This window comes from Condylura cristata, unplaced genomic scaffold (assembly GCF_000260355.1).
Source record: "Condylura cristata isolate star-nosed mole 26May11 unplaced genomic scaffold, ConCri1.0 scaffold00004, whole genome shotgun sequence".
In the NCBI taxonomy this organism is placed as follows: Eukaryota; Metazoa; Chordata; class Mammalia; order Eulipotyphla; family Talpidae; genus Condylura; species Condylura cristata.
Genome location: NW_004567105.1, coordinates 68573911 through 68595641, shown reverse-complemented (window position 1 = coordinate 68595641; position 21731 = coordinate 68573911). Strand labels below are relative to the sequence as shown.

Here is a 21731-nt window from a genome sequence, read left to right as displayed (position 1 = left end):
AAAAAAAAAAAAAAAATCTGTCTGCAGTCTGAAAACAAGTTCAGTTATGCTGACCGTGAACTAAGAAAATGTGTTTTACTGTGAACTAAGAAAATGTGTTTTATCTGTTCAAAGTCTCAAATAAATTTAATGTGTTCATTTGTATCCTTTAAAGAATAAAATAGTAGATCTAAAAGGTAAGGGGGGAAATACTTTCACGTTAAATAAGTAAGTTTCTGAGTCACTATTCTTTTCCTAATACATTGTTACATGAGACATTAATGAGTAAATTTAATGTAGTAGATATATTCCCTTGATTGTACATATTACCAAAAGTCAAATCTCTAAAACTTTTTTTTTTTTAAGATTTATTTATTTATGCAGACAGAACTAGGGTACAGGCCAGAGGTGCAGGGGCAGTGAAAGAATTCACCAGGGACAGAGTTGGGGGAAGAACAAGTAGACTGACAAATTATACTGCTGAGCAGCAGGCAGGTCAGGAGAGGTCTGCCACACCATGTAGGCCACCTCCCTGGCCGGGGATCAAACTCATGCTGAAGTAGCTGTGGCTAGCTTCATAGTGCGTGCTTAACTTGTGCCACCAGGGAGGGCCCAAATCTCAAACTTTAAAAGGAAGATTAAATCCTGAAGATTTAAGACTAAATAAGCACATCAATACACTATACTGATTCGATAACTCTCCTGATGTTACAGGTAATCTCACATTGCCTATCAGCAGCTTCCAGGCTTCCCTCAAGGCACTATCCAAAGACTGACCATGATTCTTGGTACTGAGCCTTAATACTAACTTCTGTGTCGACCACAAACCCCTGAATGAAGGGTCTGGTTGGTAACTAGGCTGCCTGAAGTCACGGCAGTGAGGTTGATGAAAGCCTTGTCCATTCAGTCCAAAAGACCTTCAGGGTCTATCCTAAGCCACCTTTCTAAATGCTTTGCTTATGATTTTCTAGAGACCCGATATATAATTCTCTTTCACAGGCATGTGTTACGAGGAGCTTTTAGTTTCCTCATATTAGGCTTCATAATACATATTATGTATAACATTATTATGAATGTATTATAAATGAAATAAATATTATTATATACTAGGTTTCATAATAATAAAATAAATGTAGAAGAGAGCAAGATAACCTAGTGCTACCTACAACCTCATATGGACACTTAGTTTGAAACCTGGTAGCCATTCTTACTAGGAATAGATAAGGACCATTTAAAAGTACCTCCAAATTCTTTAAGGCATTAAATCTATGTAAGCAAAGAATATCTAAACAAGAGAAAACACAACCTCATGCTGAAGGTCCCCTCTACCAAAGGGAATATTTATTATATGTGCTCTCACAGATATTTCTTCCTTTTACCTTTAATGTTGACTGGATTTGGTGATAGAAATAGACAATACTCTTTTAATTTAAGTTGGAGGAGTAGTATGGTCTAATTTTCAGTTAAAAAACTCTTAGGATTACTTTTAGGTGTTTGTTCAATTTAATTTTGTATGTCTAAGACGCAAGGCCCATGCAAGTATTTATTTTACAAGGTTCAAAAACTGTAAGGTATACTATCTTTTTTTGAATATTCCCAAAATTATACTAAAGATTTAAACATAAGAAGAGAAGAGCTTGAAAGTTTGCCTTTCCTATGCATTGCAAGTTAAGCACATGCTTGAAAGACAAACATTGTTAGTAAAGCTATGTGCAGTGGGGTTAATATAATTTGTGAAACCACCATTACCAACACTTCTGCATACAGACAGCATGCTTGGACGGCAGAATGAGCCCTGATACCTTTAGTTCTTTAAGTCCCTGCATGTATCTCCCTTCTACATCCTGTATCTGGTCCTTAAGGTCATAGATATCCTGCAGGACATAGGAATGAACCATTGCATAAAACCATGTACAAACATATATGAAGTCTTAACGGATTCAGATGAAAATGTGAATAACTTGCATATATTCCAAACTAAATGGAGAAAAATCAAAGTATACAAATGTAACTCTCCAAATGACTGAAAAGGGCAAAACAGGTCACATGACAGTGAAGCTAGACAGGAGCTGTAGTATTCAATCTAAAGTGTCAAAATATTTTCTTGTCATTGAAATAGATTAGCAAATGGGAATAGGGCTATACATGAGAAAAGGTTACATAAAATATAACACTTTTAATATACTTGTGCAAATTTTTAAGTAATTTATGTAATTTAGCATACTACTTCACCTAAAGCTAGTAAAATCTAAAGTAAATTAATTTTAAGTAGCAAATTTTACTGATAGGCAGAAGTTTTGAAAAAATGTTATAAATGGATGTAACTTGGTTACTGACCAAAACTAATCTGGAGGAAAGAAAGCAAAGGGAGGGAATATCAATTCCACACTTTAAACACAATGTCAAATAAGATAATCTATCTTGACAACACTACTTAAATGATGAGAAAAGCTTTTGCTCCAAGAGTTAAACTCTTCAGAAGAAAAATAAGGGTCAAATTTTAAATGGAAAATATTGTTTCCTTTGTGCTTTACTCTGCTACATAGGATCTATTCCAGATATCTAATGGGAAATAACTGCCAGAGCCCTAAATACAATTCTGCAATTACCAATGAGATAAATTACTAAGGACTGATAGACACATTTTAGACTTTCTGTCCCTTTGTCCCCACCTTGGTAGGCTTATCTGTCTTTTACTCATTCATTTATTCAAAAGACAGTTATGGAGACTTTATTAAGTCAGGAACAGGATACCAAAGTCTCATTTTCTTCAAAGACATTCTCTCAAAGAAATACAAATAAACAGCAGGGGTAGGAAGTCTCGGACAGAAAGGCCTTGTCCGCCTAGCCATTTGACCTACTTCTTCTGCTGTCACTGCCACTTCTCTACCCTCTTCTAATCTCCAGTCCACTTTTTCAAGTTAACTGTTCCACAAACCAGACTACTACTACGTTGCCTACAATCTTACTAATTCGTCACCTGCCCCTACCTCCTCCTCTTTGCTGTAAATGGAAATGAACTTTGAAATTGGGCAAGTCCATTCAAGCCCCAAACATTCTTCTCACCCACTCAAGCACTTTGCTCATGGGTTATACTTCTCCTTATTCAACTTTCACACTCTTTCTACTGGCTCAATCGTACCTTTAAAAATAATCCCACCTTTAAAAGAAACGAAAGACTTCTTTTAACCTCTCTGCAATATTTCCCATCATCCAATATTTGCTTCAGAACAAATTTCTTCCATTTTCTATCATCACCGTTTTGACATACTTATTTCAGCCTCATTGTTCAACCATGGGGTTATTGTTCCTTACCTCCAACACTGCAAACCATGGTTAGTCATCTTTAAGGAATGCAACTCTGACATTATTGCTCTCCGCTTAATATGCCACAGTTGTTAGGGTGACTTGGCGCACCGCTACATTTCTAGCCTCTTTAAGTCAACACTACTCCTCGCTTCTCCTCTTTCTCTCTGGCCCCTTTGCTGTACAGATAATCTCCAGTTCTCACAATATTTCTCTGAGGAGATCTTCCCTTCAGTGACATTACCTGGCTTGTATGTCTTCTTCCTTTAAACCTTAGCTCAATTTGTCTCCTCTAAAATGCTTTTTGTCATCTCGTCTCTTCCAATTTAGATGATGCTTCTCTAAATTCCCTTCACAGTCCCATGCTTGCTACTACCATAGTATCATACCATCCAGTTTTACTGGTATCATCAGTGTGTCTTCTACATGAAACTGCCAACTCCTAAAGCCCAAGTGTGTTGTATTGCCTAAATCTCCAAGGTCACATGCTCAATAAATGTTGAATGAATGAATGAATGCACTTTTTATTCCCCACAAATAACAGGTCAGTAAATAGACATTTAAATACTTTTTGAAAATTGCCATCTTTCAAGTAAAAGGTTAATATGAATGGAAGATCAACTGATAGGCAATGAGCTTTTTATTACCTGGATGTTTCTGTTTTCCTAAGTATTACTATGCTGTATTATGAAAGTCAGACAAAACGGCATCCAAGCAGCTAAGTAATACCCATAACAACACTTAATACTAATAATTCCCAGAATCTGGTTCTTGGTACATCCACATATTTTCCATTTAAAATATGACTAAATATTTCTGAGATAATTACTTTCACGTACATTAATTTTTTTGACATTTGTAAATTAGCAAAACTCTTTCCAATAGCACCACATTTTATGGAAACAGAAGAGGGGGGAAAATTATCTGATCTTCCTTTCAGGTCTGAAACAAGTCACATTCTTAAGTTGTACTGATAATTATTTTTAAGAATTCACAGGCCTTTCTTTTTACTGAGTCATTAAATGTTAAGTGGTTCCAGTGTACTAGCAAACTAGAAAATAGCAAATCAAAAACTGTGATTTACCCGCAATTCACTTAATGAGGTGTCTGGATCTATTAAGCTGCTGGTGTCCCCACTTCCCCGTCGGGACGAATTTCCACTTAGAGGGGTTGTTGCTGAGACGGAGTTTCGAGATGAAGGCTAGAAAAGAAGGAAACACAGCACTGCTAAGTCTTATTTAAAAATATGTTTGAAGGGAACCTCCCTGATGGCATAGCAGGTTAAAGCACAGCACTAAGAAGTTAAAGTCACTTCAGCATGAGTTCCATCCCCACCCCAGAGGTGATTCACATGGTGTGGCAGACCTCTCCTGACTCGCCCACTGCTCTCCTCAAGCAGTACTCCATAGATCTGCCTGTTCTGCTCCCCACTCTGTCTCTGGTGAATCCTCTCACCGCTCCTGAGTCTATGGCCTGTACCCTAGTTCTGTATGCATAAATAAATACATCTTTTAAAAAAATGTTTGAAAAAATGTTTAAACACGTTAGTTAAAATTTTGATGATGGGAAGCAACAGGGGTTACAACTGCAATGAAAAAATGCACAAAATGATGTAAAAATAAACTATTATATTATTTAAATTTTTTTTTAAATGTGCTTATGTGACTTACATTTGTAGTTTGCACTACGTTACCTCTGGACAAAACTAAAAACGGCAAGGGTGGGAGGGAGATCTACCACAGCGTAGACAAGAAATTACCAAGAGCAACCTAAGGCAATTTTAGATCAGCTTCCCTTTGGGGCCAGGTATTTAGAGAAGGGCCTATATGTATAAATTACAAGTCCACTGACACTTTTTTAGAATCTAAAATTCCTAAAAACTAAGAAAGAAAGAGTTTCTGTGGGAGCAATTTTTTAAGTTTATCTATGTTTTATTGTAAATACTGGGTTGAGACATCAGATTAATATAAAAGTTTTATCTTACACATTAATTAGTAGTGCCCCTGTTTTAATTCCATAAGCTTCCTCCTTAGAATTTTCTAGTATTTTGTTGATACAGTTGGATATAATTTGCAGCACAGAGGAACAATACTATGTGTCACTATGAATTTAGATTGTTCTAACCACAATTAATTTAAATGTGAGACTTTCTACCGGATGATTAAAAGACACAAGTCTGTGCTATCCAATTTGGACAGGCCAAGTGTGACTACTGAGCAGTGGAAATGTCATTGGTCCTAACTGAGACTCTTTTAAGTATAAATATATACCAGATTTCAAAGTACAGGAAAAAGAATGCAAAATATCTCAGTAATTTTTGATATTAGGTGATTATGCTAGAAATAAGTCAGACACTTGCTAGTGGTCTCACCCATTTGTGAGATATAAATAAATAATCAGAACAAACCAGCAAGACAAGAATAATTATTAGTCTCTTAACATAATGGCTAAGAGATTGATAGAAGGATTGGAGAAAAGGGAGGAGAAGGTAGGGGAGAGGTATCAGGGTTGTGGTACTTGAGATGGTGGAGTGTGGAAAAAGCACATATACATATAGAGGTATAAAGTTGTACTCCTAAAATTATAGCTACTTAAACTAGTGGCAAATCAATAAAACATTGGAGAAAATTAACAAAATTTTTTTTCACATTGATTACATTAAAATCTTTCTATTAAACTATACTATTTAATTTTACCCATTTCCTTTTAAGGTATTAATGGTCTAAGCAATGAGAATATTTTAACTTACATATATGGCTCACCTTTGTGGCTTGCACTGCATTTCTACTGGTCAAAACTGGCACATCGCTTTTGGGTACAGCATAAAATTAATACTAATAAATGCCTTCTTTGATATGATTTTCTAAAAGTACTTCTAGAAGAAAAGTATATACTTTAACACAAAGTAACCTCTGGAAAGTTCTATTGTTTCATAAAAATAACTTGTCTGTAAAGTGAAAAAAAACTCTTAGAATTTGTCACCACCATTCCTAAACACACTTCGTTTTCAGTGTCAAATGACTTTTTAGTAGGATCAAATTCTAGAGGACTGAAAATCAAAAGGACAGTCAAAAATTTAAGAAGTGACATTCAAGGACATAAAAGAGTGCCTTTTCTCTTCCCCATGCTTCATATGATTCAACTTTAGAGGAATGTAAGAGGGCAAGAACAGGAAATAGATGAAGAGAGAATATGTAATGCCACCAGTTCATGGTAGCAATGTAGAGAATTAAACAGTAGTAGAAAGGAAGCTGAACTGACACTGAGAATTAAACTTCATTAGATATTAATATAACTCACCCTTGTATAATTTTCAGCATACTGTTTGTCAGATTTTTCATCCAACTAGAAGAGAGAAAAATAAGGAAAAATACTTAGAGTGTTGATTTTTTTTTTTTTTTAGGGAAACAGAAGTGACATCATTTGAGTTCTTCAAGATCAACTGATATTTGGAACCTAAAAGCAACCATAATAAAAAACTCAAATAAAATAAAATATGTAACAGAAGAAAAAATGTCAAAAACTATTTCTTATCTTAAGAACAATATGGAGTAAGTAAGCTGTCCTTAATTTAAAAACTTTGATAAAACTTTTTTCTCCTGATACTTAAAACACATTAAAGAAAACTATACACATACTTGGGTTTTAGCATTACAAATGTTAATACAAAGAAATCTGTACACATCAAAAGGAAAGTCTGATAAAAAGAAAACCAAAACAAAGTATTATCTAAGTATTATTAGGACCCAAGACACATAGATAAGACTAGTAGACATAGCAGGAAAAGTTCAGATTAGATGAAAACCTGCTAAATACCATCACCAAAAAAAATTTTCCCCACAGCATTAGGATCAGTTGCTTGCCTTTTTCTTTTTAATAACACACATGCATTTAAAAAAAAAAGCCAAACAACACAAAAAGGTATGTGAAGTAATAAGTCTTTTTCCCTATTCATCAAATTCTCACTTCAAAGGCAACCAAAAAACAAGTTTTTGAAAAATTCTAGCAATAGCATTCCAAATATATTCTGTATCTCCACTCTCCCCACTCCACAAATTTCAGAGATGAAAGTATTTAATTTTCCCCCCATAGAATTTATCATTCCCTAACCCCATGTATTTATTAACTTGTTGTCTGGTTTCTCTTGTTAATGTAAGCTATAGGTCCATACGTTTTTTTCTGTATTCCTAATATCGAGAGTAGCATCTGGTCTGTAAACTCAAAATTTACTGAAGGAATACTGAAGGAATAGATAAGTGATTCATATCCCGTTTGTATTTACAGACTGAACTGTAGAGTACCCCATTATCTGACATTCCATAAGTGAGTTACACTATCTTCTTCTGCTAGGTTTTAAGATTGCTTTAGACTATTTCAAGAAGAGAGGTACTTTAAAGGTCTATTGCAAAACACTGATTTTATAGTTGAAGAAAGAAATTCAGAGATGAAATTATTTTTTGAAAGCTGAACTACAAACTGTCATCAGCGGATCCAGGTAACAGTTTTGTAAATTTCAACCCCAGTATTCATAGTATGCTATTATGTACCTCTATAAACTATACCAATTATCAATGGGGATGGGGGAATCACATAGGGCCTTAACTAAATGAAAATATGCCCAAATTCCAACTCCTAAACTAAACATACCCAATCTGGATAGAGAAGAGGTATGAAGACTTTCCTCAGTTAATTATGCTAGCAGAAAATATTTTGGTCTCTACTGAGACCACTTCATAACTCCCTCATATTTGAAAGTTCTTCTTTCTTTTTATTACCCACAGTCATGTTTATTCTCTCAGTAAACACTTTTTAGTAGTAGGATTATGTCAATAATTTTGAAACCACCTTAGATTTTGAAATGTTTTTGCTACTTCTTGCTACAACACTCTCAAAACAGAATTTCTTTGAGTCATGTAATTTTTTAAAACCACATGACAGATTTTAAAATGAAATGACAGTAGTTTTAAATATTACCATAAATAAGGTAATCTTTCATTGCACTTTTACTAGTAAAATGTGCTGCCTGATGTGTAATGTGATATTTCTTTCACTCTTCACAGTGAGAGAAATATTATATCTGAATACAATGCATCTTCCAACTCGTCTGCTAATGAGCTAAAGGGAAAAACAAGGAGCATTCAAAAACATTCCTCAAGGTCTATTTGAAATCCTGTCTTACAAGACCATTCACCAAAATGACTCCAAGCCCACCCATATATTAATAGACAACCAATGTGAAATAATCTTACATTTCAGAGGCTGCTTCCTGAACTATTCCATCGCAATGCTGATTCTATAGCCTTCACTATCTTCTGACAGATTCCAATTGTGGCAACACAAACTGATGCACCAAACCTTAGGGACTGTGAAGGCAGCAAAAAATGCCTAGGGCAGCCTTGCCGCAGTCCAGTTATTTTGGCTGCAGTGACTTGGCCAGAGGCTCTTCAGTTCTCATTTCTTAGACTTGTGCTATATAATGAATGTGCTGCCTTCCACTTAGGCAAAAAGCAAGTGGAAATATGGTATCTTAAAAGCCCCAGTCCTGTTAGAGCCAGGGCAGCTGCACTGCAATGCCAAACTAGTGTTCATAATGATGACCCAAAGAGCCTGCAGGCCCAGAAAGGTTTTTAAATGTCATAAAATTTAGCATGTTTAACAAAGAATAAAGTATAAAATAGGGGAAGGTTGGTAGAAGAGTATAAACTTTTAGTTACAAGATGAAATAAATTTAAAATCAAAAAGAGTTGACTTTAAAAATTGGGAACATGGAAAATATACACTAATACAAAGAATGTTTATAAAATTTAGTAAGTGACAAATCACAGAACAAAGGCTGTGTGTTTTATATGGTTCAAATTCTCTAAGATAGGCAAATTAAACTGGAAAAGCACTGAAAATTATCAAAATGCTAAAAAATAAAAGTGGCTAACAAAAAGATAGATTAAAATACCAAAATAATCCCCCCCGGTCAAAACAAAAACAAAACCCAATAACGTGCTTTTTTCCTACAAAGGCCCTCAGGACATATTCATTATTCTCAAATTTTTTCAAGTAATATTATGGAATTATGCTCATAAATACTTAAATAGGACATTTTCCAATCAATAAAATTGTTTTCTTGACAGCTGGAAAAAGAAAGTTAGCCAACAAGTTTATAATATTTTATATTAGTGTTACTGTACAAAGAACATGGCAAACTATATTCCAGTATGAATGCATACAATTTTAAAGTAAAATTTTCTTAAAGAAATTTAGATTATCAGCTAGAACTCAGTATCTTACATAGTTTCCCCATATTTTGGTAATAACTGCCTTTGCCTTACTTGTATTTGGAACATCTGTTCTTGACATTATGTAAAACTGTTTCTCTTTAAATCTAAACTCCTTATTTGCTGAAAATAGCACTTCAGATATTATTTCTCAGAACATATATCTTATCAAGTCTTTGAAACTGTTTATTCTTAAAAGAAAAATATTCATTAATCTCTGAACTTCATTTCAGCTCATGACTACTACTTTAGTAATTTCATACCTTGCCTAAATAAAATACAACTAAATCTTTTTTTGAATGGGCACAGCATTTTAGTTATGAATGCATGTTGATACTACCATCATTTAAGAAAGCCGTTCAAAAATAAACTCTAGTATTTTGATCTAAATCAATTTTTCCCCTTAAAAGGACAGAGAGAGACAGGATATAACTGAGATACACATATCTGATGCAGCGTCATATTCAGTAGACAGCAACCAGTTTGTCAGCCATATTAGTGAGTCTGACATGAGTGATCAGAAAGTAAAGAAAGGCATCTGAATCTATTCTATTTTCTTAAAGGTATTCTATTGTTTTTTAAGGGTTTAAGGTTGTACTCTACTAAGGTAGATTAAAGTGTAGTTTGCTTATTGTAGTAATGAAACTCTACTCCTTTGTTAAATTTTAATTTACATATACTAACTTGATAATGCTATTCAAAAAGCCTGGGAACAAAAAGAAAGAGAAGAGGCGCTCTGATTATCCAACCACAAAAGGGAAGGGTAATTTTAATAACCTCCTGAAGCAAGATTGGCCAAGGATCCCATTTGGAAATGCTTTCACAAATTAGAGGCTAATAGGAGTCAAAGTTTTTAAAAGAAAAGGTGTACACAATAAACTAAACATACTATCCATATCTACTTAAAAAGTAGGTTCTTGGGCCCTCCCTGGTGGCGCAGCGAATTAAAGCACTGCACTGAGAAGCTAAAGCCACTTCTGCATGAGTTCGATCCCCGCCTGCCCGGGAGGAGATCCACATGGCGAGGCAGACCTCTCCTGACCCGCCCGCTGCTCCCCTCAGCAGTGTACTTGGTCGATCTGCCTGTTCTGTACCCCACTCTGTCTCTGGTGAATTCTCTCACCCGCCACATCTCTGGCCTGTGCCCCAGTTCTGTACGAATAAATAAATAAATCTTTAAAAAAAAAAAAAAAAGTAGGTTCTTAAGCAAGTTAGTAAGATGGCCAAGACTTGGAAGTTAGTCTTCTGAGTACAAAGAGATTTCTTCGTCTCGCCCAAGGGAAGATGACAGACTGTTGCACAGGCAGGTTTGAGAACCAAAAATCCAAAATACTTAATGACCATATTCAGAAATATTTTCTAGGATTGAAGTCATTCAGAAATAGCTATTGACATATAATTAGTGACATAATAAGCATAGGCAATTAATCTCTTCATAAAAAACAGTCTAACTTTTTGTTAATAAACACTGTCTCTCATCATTTAAGTGCTTAATAATCAGGCTACTTGGTCAATGGACAGAACACTAATGCCAGTGACAGAGAGGAGTTGTCACAGAGAAAAAATCAAGGAGATAAGATACCTACTGGCTGGAGTTCCTTCATCAAGAAAAATGCCTTGAAGACCTCTCCACTGAACCATCTTTCCTAAAATCAGTTCATAATGATGTGAAAGCAATAGATAGATATTTCATCAAAATGATGCCAAAGTCTGTATGTTTAAAATCTATTTGGATTCTTCCCAGAGGCAAAAAATTAGTGATACTTTACTAAGTAGTATCTTTTATAATTCAACCTTCAAAGTCTACTTGAAATTTAGATATTTGACAAAACAAAATGGGAAGAAAAAAATTAAGATCACTCATTTATTAGTTTTAAAAATTATTTTTAACTTCATTAGGTATAATGGCATAATAGTGAAAAAAAAAACCCTCAATTAGCGATGTACACTGAACTATTTGTTGGGAAACTACAAATACTATGAGAATGACAATAAAATAATTTAGAAAAAAGAAGCTAGGAAAGTTAAAGGAATAGACGAAACAAACTGGAAAACACTGATAACGCAAAGTTGCTGCTAGGTTTCATGGGGGATCATTTCCACAGAAAAAAAGTTTTTAAAAAAAATCACATTATCAATTCATACATCCCAAAATACACAAATAATTGAATTTTTGTTAATGTCTTCAAATAAGTATCTCCTAGGCAGTAAAGTTAAGTTTTTAATTGTAAAGCAGTTATTAGTCACAAATCTGAGACAACCATCCCATGCAGTCAATACACTCACACTGGTCAAATCTGGGATGCTGACGTCATCCAACTCAGAGACAATACTCCCCCTACGAGTGCAGCGACTGAAATAATCAGCAGCAGAAACCTTTCAGTCAGAAAAAAATGAGATGCTTTAAATATAAAGAGAACAGAAACAGATCAGAACATTAGTAAATGGGAGAAATATTTGAGTATCTGTGTATCATCATATCCTGAAATGAGGAAAACTGCTGCAAGAAATATAAAAGGATTCCCAAATGAAGTCGCAGCTCCCTAAAACAACTTTTACTTATCTAAACTAGCATTCTATGTAATAGAGATCACTTACTACCTATGGGCCAGCAAAGTCACACACATTTAAGACATGCATCACCCTCAACAGAAGGATTTCTAGGATAGTTTCTTTACCCGTTTATTTTCCATTTTCTTTACTAGGACATAAGCTCCATGAAATCTGGTGTGTATGGCTTACCACATTATTCCGAACCCTTTAACATGATGTCTATAACAGGTTTTCCATAAATATTACAAAATAAATGAATGTTTTTTCCTCAGCCAATACTATTCCTTACCTCAGCTGTGTTTTTTGCTTAAAAAGTACTCACTTTCAGGAAGGAAATTTAAGCACCCAACCACAGAGGTAAGAAGGCTTACAAATAAAATTATACTAAGGGCATTAGTATTTTTATTCACAGTAATAGAAATATAACTTAGATTTACATATATATATAATATTTCATTGGTACCTACCAAAACATTAGTAATTATTTCCTACAAAGAAATTTATTTAATCCATAAATAAGCCTAAACACAGAATCACTAGCATCTATACTGTACAAATAAAGAAAATGTCATTCACACAACTAATAGGTTGTAGAATGGCTCAAGCCAAGGCATCGTCATTTAAAAGCCCTTACATGTTCAAAACTCCATTACTTGCCAAGGCTTTCAGATATCAAGGTTTGTTCTTTCTCCTTTACAGTATTAGCATTAGTTGGCTTAACAATGGATAACTACCTTAAAATAGAAGATGAAAATTTTTAAAAGATTTATATATTTGTTTATGTGTAGAAGAACTGGGATGTAGGCTGGAGGTGCAGGAGGTGAGAGGATTCACCAGAGACAGAGTGGGGAGCAGACCAGGTGGATCTATTGAAATATGCTGCTGAGGAGCGCAACGGGCTAGACAGGAGAGGTCTGCTGTGCCGTATGTGGAGAGGCCACCAGGGAGGCCCCAGATGACTAAACCTCAAACACCTGGTGTTCCCCTTCTCCAGAAAACTTTGGGTTTATAATCTTTCATAAAACAAGACTCAAATCAAATGCCTCCCATTTTTCTTAAATCAACTATAGGCTCTTTGCTAATCTGGTTTTTATTTTAGCTCTAAGCTGCCATACCATCTAACCAATGTTAATTTTTGAATCAATTCTTGTATATATTAAAAATGTCATTGGCTTTCTGAAAAATTTCTAACTTCATCACAAGGATAACCTGAAATTATATAATTTACATTATAACACTGCTATTTGTTGCATCTACAATTATTACTCTTGTTGGAGTCTAAGACCAAATTTTTTTTTTTAATTTTGCCATTACAAAATTCTTTAAAAGTTTAGGGGTCTTGAAATGGTAATGTTCAATTTGTCACATGCAAATTTCACTTTGTAAAAGATTTAAAGAGGTGCCATGAATCTGTTGCAATTCTGAAACTCATTTTACGGTCTGCATGTGAACCACGCTCACCATGCTCTCCCTCTGCTGACGACAGGCATGACCAGAAGACGCAATGCTTGCAGTGTCATTGTCGGTAAGCTATAGATATTACAAGAAGATAAAGAAAAGGATGTGATTTCACTACAGATCCACCTGACTGCAAGCAGGCAGATAAAAGTTTAGGAAGCATGCAAATACTCTGTATGTACATTATAGCACGCACCATTTATTATGTAACAGAAAAGTTATTTCAAAGCACAATGAAATATCATTAAAAATCAAGTTTTTAAAAAACACAAAAATTTAAGTAGCATTTTATCTTTTATTTAAGCTAAGTTAAAGAAATAGTTCTGAGTAAACTAACCACTGGTTAAAGATTTTTTGCTTTTTAAGTCTTTAGGCTTCTTAGGATCCTACCAGGGCACCAATAAATATTCTTAATGTTTTAGCTTGGGAAAGTAAAAGAACATTTTAAAGTGAAATAATATAAGTCAAAGACAGAATTTCCTACCAGCAAGGACACTGAAATGTTAATTCTTATTTTCCTTTATTCGTTCCTATGTAACTAGGGGAAATATTTCTAACATTATCTGAGAGGTTTCTTTCTATTTCACCTGCAGTAGAGGACTCATCCAGATCTCTCCATTCTGACATCACTAAGAGACCATTCAGGTATCACTGATGTAATAATTCTGAACCAAATATGCAAATGAAACAGGATTTAGTTAGTACAAGAGGACAAGTTTCTATACTTAAGTGAAATGATTTAAAGTACATTATAATAATTTTCCTTTTGAAAGGGGTCATCATACTTGGGAAATCAAAACACTATCTGGCATAAGAACTGCCATGAGGAATTTTATTACTGGGTGGGTTAAAAGTAAACTTCCTCAGTATGTGAAAAAGCCATTATCTCCTTAAATATACATATGTAAAGTTTTGTTAACTACTAGAATGCTTGAGATGATGGGTCACTTGAAAATACCAGGAGGACTGCACAAATTATAAGTAGAAGAAAGCCAACACATCTGACCTAATTACTCCACCAAGTGCCCTATGTTGACTATTAAGAAACTGCCTCAACAATTTACCTACTTTTGATGTTTTCGAGAATAACAAAGTGGTTCCTAAAGTCATCACTAGCTATTAGAAATGTAAATTAGTAGAGTATTTTTGGTGGGGAACGTGGCAAATACATCATAATTTAAACATAAACAATCTGACCACCATCAAATCACAATTAACAATTTACCTTGCAAATCTACTCACATAAGTACATAAAAATATACTTGAGTAAAAACATTCCTTGTGCAGGTAGGTGTCTGTAATAGCAAATATCTGATACCCTAAGTGCTCATCAATAGGGGAGTGATTTTTGAAATGTACAGTTTATTCATTAATGGAATGATGTACTACCATTAAAAAGAAGCCCTCCTCAATAGGCATTCTGTGGAAAAAGGCATGTTTGATAACTTAAAAATCTTTTGAAATGTCAAAAACAAAATAAACTATGTACTGATACAAAAAGTGAAAAAAGAAAGTTGAAGAACTATATGAACATGAATCTACAGATATACTGTTCAAATAAAAGGTATTCATATATGTATAAAATATTTCTGAAAGGATCTATAAGAAGTTGCCTTTGAGGAATGGATATAGAAGAAAAGGGCAAGGGATTTTCACTTTGAACTGTGCTTAAAATGATAACAGTTTTATAAATTAAAGAGTATTTATCTAATAATTCAGAAAGAACAAATGATTAGGTCTTTTATGTAACGATTTTTAGAAGTTGCCCTGCTTCACTAGCAAGGACTCAATGCAGTGAACAAAAACAGAAAGGGAAAATATAGAACAGTCAAAGCAAACACAATAAACTGTCAATATTGAAAAGACAAGAAGTTCTACACAAATGTCATATATACATTTTAATTCTAATGCCACTGGTTCCAAACTCATTTAAGAAATTACATACTGAGTCAGATTCATAAAGAAACTATCAATTAAGGCAAATTAGTACTTGAGTTTGTGTACTGAAGCAAAACCATAATCCATGCACAAGAGAGTGAAACACACCACATCCTCAATCTTTTAAACTGTGAGTACAGATTAATGAAAACAACCCAAAAAAGTTCCGATAAAGCATGCCATGTAAACAGATAAGAAAGCTCACCACAGGACTGCTTCGGGCTGAACTTGTTCTTGATGAGTAATAACTGTATTCTGATGGCTAGAGTTTCCAAGAAGAAAGGTTTTACAACAATGATCAACTCCTTTTCCTGCTGGAAGTACAGTGGTAACCGCGGACCTTGCTCATCCCTGGCTCCCAGGGCAAAGTAACTATTACTCCCAGGTCTGGGGTTCCCACCCTCAGGGTCCATCAACCGCAACAAAGGAGGAGTTGTGCTGAGAAGCACTGCTCTACTATTTGCTGAGGAATAAAGGAACAAGAAAAGGTATTTCTCTACTTCTATCTCCTGGATACCTAAAGCCATGATTTCCAGCAGGCACTACCTCACAGCCTGGGTGAGAACCATGACTGGATAGCTGATGGATCAGGGCCAACAGGTCAGATTAAATAACTTTTTCTTTATAAGTAAACTGTCCCCACCGACACACTATCTTCTCACTTCTTGCTCCCTGGTGACTTACGGTTCGAGAATCATAAGGGCTATATAATCCACCATCATACAATGATGCCTAAAGAACAAAGGAAATACCATTTAACCATTCAGCATCAAAAGTTATTTTGAAAATATCATAACTTCTTCATAGCATTCTGGTTCAAAAGTTTTGAAACATGGTGTAAGTGTACAGTCTCCCGAGGGGAAGACTAAAGGAATTAAACTCATTTGTTTACAAAATTCCTGTATTGATCTCATTAAAACTTCAAGCTCACACTTGATTTAAGAAGCATCACTGGTTATAGTGCTTCTTTTCATCATGCTTTCAACCTAGGATAACTAACATGAAGTTATTCTCTCGAAAGAGTAAATAAAGCAGTAAAGAAAGTGAGGTACTGAAAGTATTTTGCCACTGTCACAATAACATTAAGTTGCAAAGTCTCAGGTTCCAGTCCATTTGAATAGGCCTCAACACAACAAACAACAGCTTGAGGCCACCAACTCACTGCTCACACTTTATACAGAGCGATTGTCTTTGCTTTCTAGTCAGTTTTATTACAATCTAGAAATAATGTGGCCAAAGCCACAGCTGCCCCAAAGGAAAATCTGACATCACGTGCATGGGCAGCCATCTCACAAGAGTAAGCAAGTGTAGGGAGACCCATGCAAATCTACCTTCTCTAACAGTTTCTATAGGAAAGGAATTTTAGTTTTTACACCACAAATCCACTAAGTAATTTATACACTAATTAATAAGTGCACTGAAGTTTTGTATTTTAAGCACAGGCAGCACATTCTGCAGTGCACATGGCATCAGAGTCACGTGTTCTTGGCAATTTTGAAGAAAAGTTATCGAGGCAGAGTCAGCACCACGACAATGCACCCTCGCCCCAGAGCACACACACTTTAAGGAAAAAATACAAACCAGACTGGCACTTCTGGACAGACCAGAATTTGTAGGAGGGGAAGCCTAAGAAAAAAGTGCATGATTTACCCCAAGGAAAAGTAGCTGATAACTCTGAAGGCAAAACACACCTCAGCAAGTACTAACCCTGTGACTCTTAGATGTTGCCATAGGGTCACTGTACAGGGAAGAAGACTGCTAAGAAACAAAAACAAAACAAAACAATTAAGCCAAAAAAAAGGGGGGGAGAGGACTTGGTTTCACCACATGAAACAAAGCTTATATTTTTGTTATACTCCCATAATTCATTAGCAGTTCCTGAGTGCTTAAGGTAGTTCAGCAGCACACAAAGTGAGAAAAAGCTTAGTCATTAGTAATCTTTTTGAATGTCAATCTTAACAGATTAAGAAAGAAAAACAGCTGCCAGTGGCTTTCTATAGATATGTTTATGTTACTACTGGGCTTTAAACATCAATGTTAGGAGATGGAAGAGCAATGTAAGAAAATACACAGGGAAGGGCCATGGCACAGGGGGTGGAAATCAGTGGCTCTTCCCTAGTTCCCAGCAGCTCCTGCAATATTTTCAATATTGATGAGTAATATTGAACAGGCTTAGCCTGATTATTGGGAAACCCAGTAAGTAAGCTATGAGTTTATCATCATCAACACTCTTTTTCAAATAGATTACAAAACCTATCAAAAGAAGTGTTGGATAAAGTACTATAGTTTAATCAGATAAACCATAATGGTCACAGTGAATCTATGTGCTACGGAGGCACAGCATCTTTAAAAAATCACATCTCTATTTTCCTGATATCACTTGACAGTGCAATCAAACAGAAAATGAGAATATCTAAGCAATATGTACAGGTTTTGAAAACTGAATCACCTTAAATGTATTATGTGCCATATCGTTAATGTGTTTTAAATGTACAATACGTCAAAAGCCTTGGGAAAAAACAAGCAATTCTACTAATAAACAAGCAATTGAATTCATCTCATCTCATTTATAAAGATTTTCACATGTAAGCTTTTATTAAAAGGTCATTAACCATGATGTGCGCTGACACCTACCAACTTATCCTGACATACATTTGCCCTGCCCAAACTGATAGGATAGGTGGCTACAGAAACAGTTAATTATATAATAAAATGCCAACTGTACAGTCTAAGTGAGTGGTTTATTACACAATTCTTTGATCTTTTCTGTATGTTAAAATTCTTTCATGAAAAAAATTTCTCATTTTGGAAAAAAATGGCATTATGGGAAAATGGGATTCAATGGTTGCCACTGTTAAAAGATGCTCACAAAGACTGTATGAATGCAGTTGCTACAAACTGGTAATATAACACAGCTATTCACAGTTCAAACTACTCAAAATACAAAACAGAGGATTAGAAATGTGTTAACTGTGGATGAAACATGAAGCCAAAAATCTTTAGACAAACCCGAGTGTAGTAGGCATAGGTAGGTTTGCTATGTCTAAGACTGCTATAGTTTCTCTGGTCAAAGTAGAGGCCACTCTGCAAAAAGCAAAATTAAACACATTTTTCTTAGGGACTGCCAAACTCCTCTTTAAAGGCAATGAATCATATTAAGTAAAAGTTAAAACAACAACCACTTTAAGTTGCCACATAAGACAAAAGGCTAGCTGTTCTGAAACCAAGTCATTACTAATTTTATTTTAAAAACAAAAGTATAAACTGTTAGTCAAATGGAATGAAAATAATATGTGGTATATGTCAAGTCATACTTAGGAATTTTCTTTAAAAATCCAGGACAACTGAATAATTTTCACCTTTATAATTCATTTGGCACTGGCAAAGAAATTATTGTCATTTTTTCCCCAAACTTCTCTTAGTATTACTTGTGAAATTAAGCTGATCATATGAAATGATCATAGAGTGAGCATGAATACTGCAGATTCATTTTAATATATGGCACAAAACAATAATTTTATACATTATCATTACTTGTAGTGGAGAAAATCATTTGTAAAATTCCCTTTATAACTTCTTCCATCATCTTTCTTAGTCAAAGTTAAAGAAACTTAGTAATCCTTGACTGAAAGACTCCTCCACTACTGATACCACAATAGGAGACATCCCTATTCCCATCCCATTCCTGCCACTCCAGGCCCTGCCTTCCTTTACCATATCCTTAAGGCACCCTGACTCACTATCCCCAGAACTCTGAACACTCCACACTCTAGGGCCTCTCACTAAAGTCCTCCACAACACTTTCTCTCCTCCCTCCACCTTCCCATCAGGACTCCCACTCCCTGACACTCTCCCCATTCCAGCAAAGTTCAGAGTTCCTCCCATGGGGACCCTGAGTGAACAGGGAGTTTGGGACTACACTTCCCCTGCCAGCCCAGTGGCAGTCCAAGAGGAAAGGGTGTTCCTGGCAGCATATTTCTCCATGGAAATGCTGCTTAGTAGTAAGGTGGCTGGAATGGAGATAACTACTGGTTCTGCAGCTTAATCACATGGTAAGTTAAAGAGTTTTCTGCAAGAGAGCATGGGAACTCTGCCATCATATACTTTGTTTCTGCAACAAAATTCTTTCCAAGTTCCTAAAATCTGACCTATTACAAATATTCACAATGAAACCTACTTGTGAGTTTGATATTATCTATACTCCCACAACTAAACCAACATAAATGTCTACAATAAGAATGTCATTAACCCTATTCTTGGAGTATATTCAAAAGAACAAACAATAAATGAAATTACATTGTTAATGAACTTCTTGTCACACTTCTCTAATTCTAGCCCAGGGTTTGGCATACATTAATTTGATATTAAGTCATGAAAATGAAATAAAATTCTTTTTCAGTAAGGTTCTGATAAATCTTATCTTTGTGTACTACCACGTGTCAAAAATGCCTTAGGAGCACACCAAAACAATAATAATCCTTAATTCCCTATAAGTAACCCACTGAATTTCAAAGCAGCACAAGATACTGGAATACACAACAGAACTAACCAGTGGGTCTTTATGAGAACCAGATGATCTCTTCTTTGTTCCATAAGAGTGACTGTAAGAATGATTCTGGAAGTAAATATTTGAAGTTAACTTTATGATCACAAAGTTTTAAAAATAACTTAATAAAATTAACCTTAAAGTCACACACAGAAAAGCACACATGAGATAGTCTACATGCAATCTATTTCTCATTTGGTAATAAATGAGTAATTGCACTTCATTGGCTAAGATAGGTGGCTTCTTTATACACCTGCATTCTCCCTCATTGTCCCCTGTGCCATCATCCAGCTCAGTGTCCAGTAAGCTAAAAAGAAAATTTAATTAGAAGCCAGTGGCAGGGAAGATATTTGTGGAGATTTTGATCCCATACTTCATTTGATTCCTTCTATCTTCTCTATAGAAGTATGGGAGATGAGAGTCCACCTCCTTCTACAGTCTTCCTCTTCTAACAAAAACAAGCCAAATGCAATCCTTTAAATCAACCATAACAATGGTGAGAGATTAAAGTCTATGACACTGCATTACGCCAGGCAGACTTTTTACCCCAGTTAGTGTTCCTCCAACATGTGTTGGTTAGGAGGCAAACAGCCAAGGCGGTGTGGGTTGCCCCTATAGCAATAGCATTATTAGATAGCCTTACATACCAGTTCTTTAGGATGGTACTGTCTCAATACATAACTTCTAAAAGTATACAGTCATGAACATATGAGGGGGTAAAGAACAGCGATACTACTAAATAGGTAAACTCGTAAACAAGAAATCCAATCTACACATGCACTCCCTGCCTGAAGTGAGCAGGTAAGGCTGGAAGTGCCCTACCCATCACAATCTGCTCCAGGCAAAACTACTGACTTATAGATAGCTAGCAAACAATCAAACCAATGATTAAAATCATCTTTATTTTTTTGATACACATAATCTTTCCTTTCAACAGCCTAGAAATTCAGGCAATTTATAGGCATAATATCAAACCAAGAAAAAGATGCCTTAATTTCCTTGGCTAAAAAGATACACCTTTAAAAACAAGTCAAATTAAGTACAAATATGTGTGGATATAACTGATGTTTCAGGTGTCATTTGTCACCGCTGGGGTGTTTCCTGCTTAATAATTTCACACCTGCTAGCTTGTGGCACATAACATGAACCACAGTTAGGTCTGAACTACTGTATTTAGTGTGTATCACAGTACTGCTCACTACTGCTAAGACATGTCTTCCAGGGCAATGAATGTGTATCAGGTGTGTGGCTCATCATTTCAAGAAAAGGTATTATTAACAATCTTAAACCTGAATAGAGAAGAAAATAATTTTTATCAAAGAAAAAATATCAAAAGATTGATTTTTAAACAATAGGATGCTTTGTTAGCATGTTCCTAAAATATCAACACCTGGAACAGTTAGTACTAATCCATGGTTAAGCATCAGTGTTCATAAAGTAAAACTCTACAATTAACACAAAATCATGCACTACATACTAATGATGAAAGTCTTGAAGATTTATCCTTGAGCGCATCATACTGGATTTCAGAAAAAGGTGAAAGTTGGTTGTATTTCCAAAATCAGAAAAGAGGAAAAAAATAACATTCGTAAAGTTAAAATTTTAGTACTATTAAAAACAAAACCCCCAAAACTATTATACACAAGGCTGCTACTACTAGAATTAAAGTCTATTCTTTCCAC

At 35.1% G+C, this 21731-nt stretch overlaps 1 protein-coding gene across 3 annotated transcripts in view; it reads right to left on the bottom strand.

Annotated features, from left to right (window-relative positions):
• Positions 1–21731, bottom strand: part of LRRFIP2 (leucine rich repeat (in FLII) interacting protein 2) — a 91328-nt gene that overhangs the window by 28313 nt on the left and 41284 nt on the right. The window contains exons 7-18 of one of the 3 annotated variants that reach the window (XM_004676320.2): positions 21527–21568; positions 20053–20118; positions 18513–18587; positions 17211–17261; positions 17085–17129; positions 16188–16235; positions 15709–15765; positions 13569–13637; positions 11841–11930; positions 6586–6630; positions 4370–4486; positions 1782–1853 (exon numbers count right to left, since the gene is read on the bottom strand). In XM_004676320.2, coding sequence (XP_004676377.1) covers positions 1782–1853; positions 4370–4486; positions 6586–6630; positions 11841–11930; positions 13569–13637; positions 15709–15765; positions 16188–16235; positions 17085–17129; positions 17211–17261; positions 18513–18587; positions 20053–20118; positions 21527–21568 — 777 coding nt within the window. The remainder of the gene's footprint in view (positions 1–1781; positions 1854–4369; positions 4487–6585; positions 6631–11840; positions 11931–13568; positions 13638–15708; positions 15766–16187; positions 16236–17084; positions 17130–17210; positions 17262–18512; positions 18588–20052; positions 20119–21526; positions 21569–21731) is intronic. The other 2 variants (XM_004676321.2, XM_004676322.2) reach the window with 2 other exon arrangements.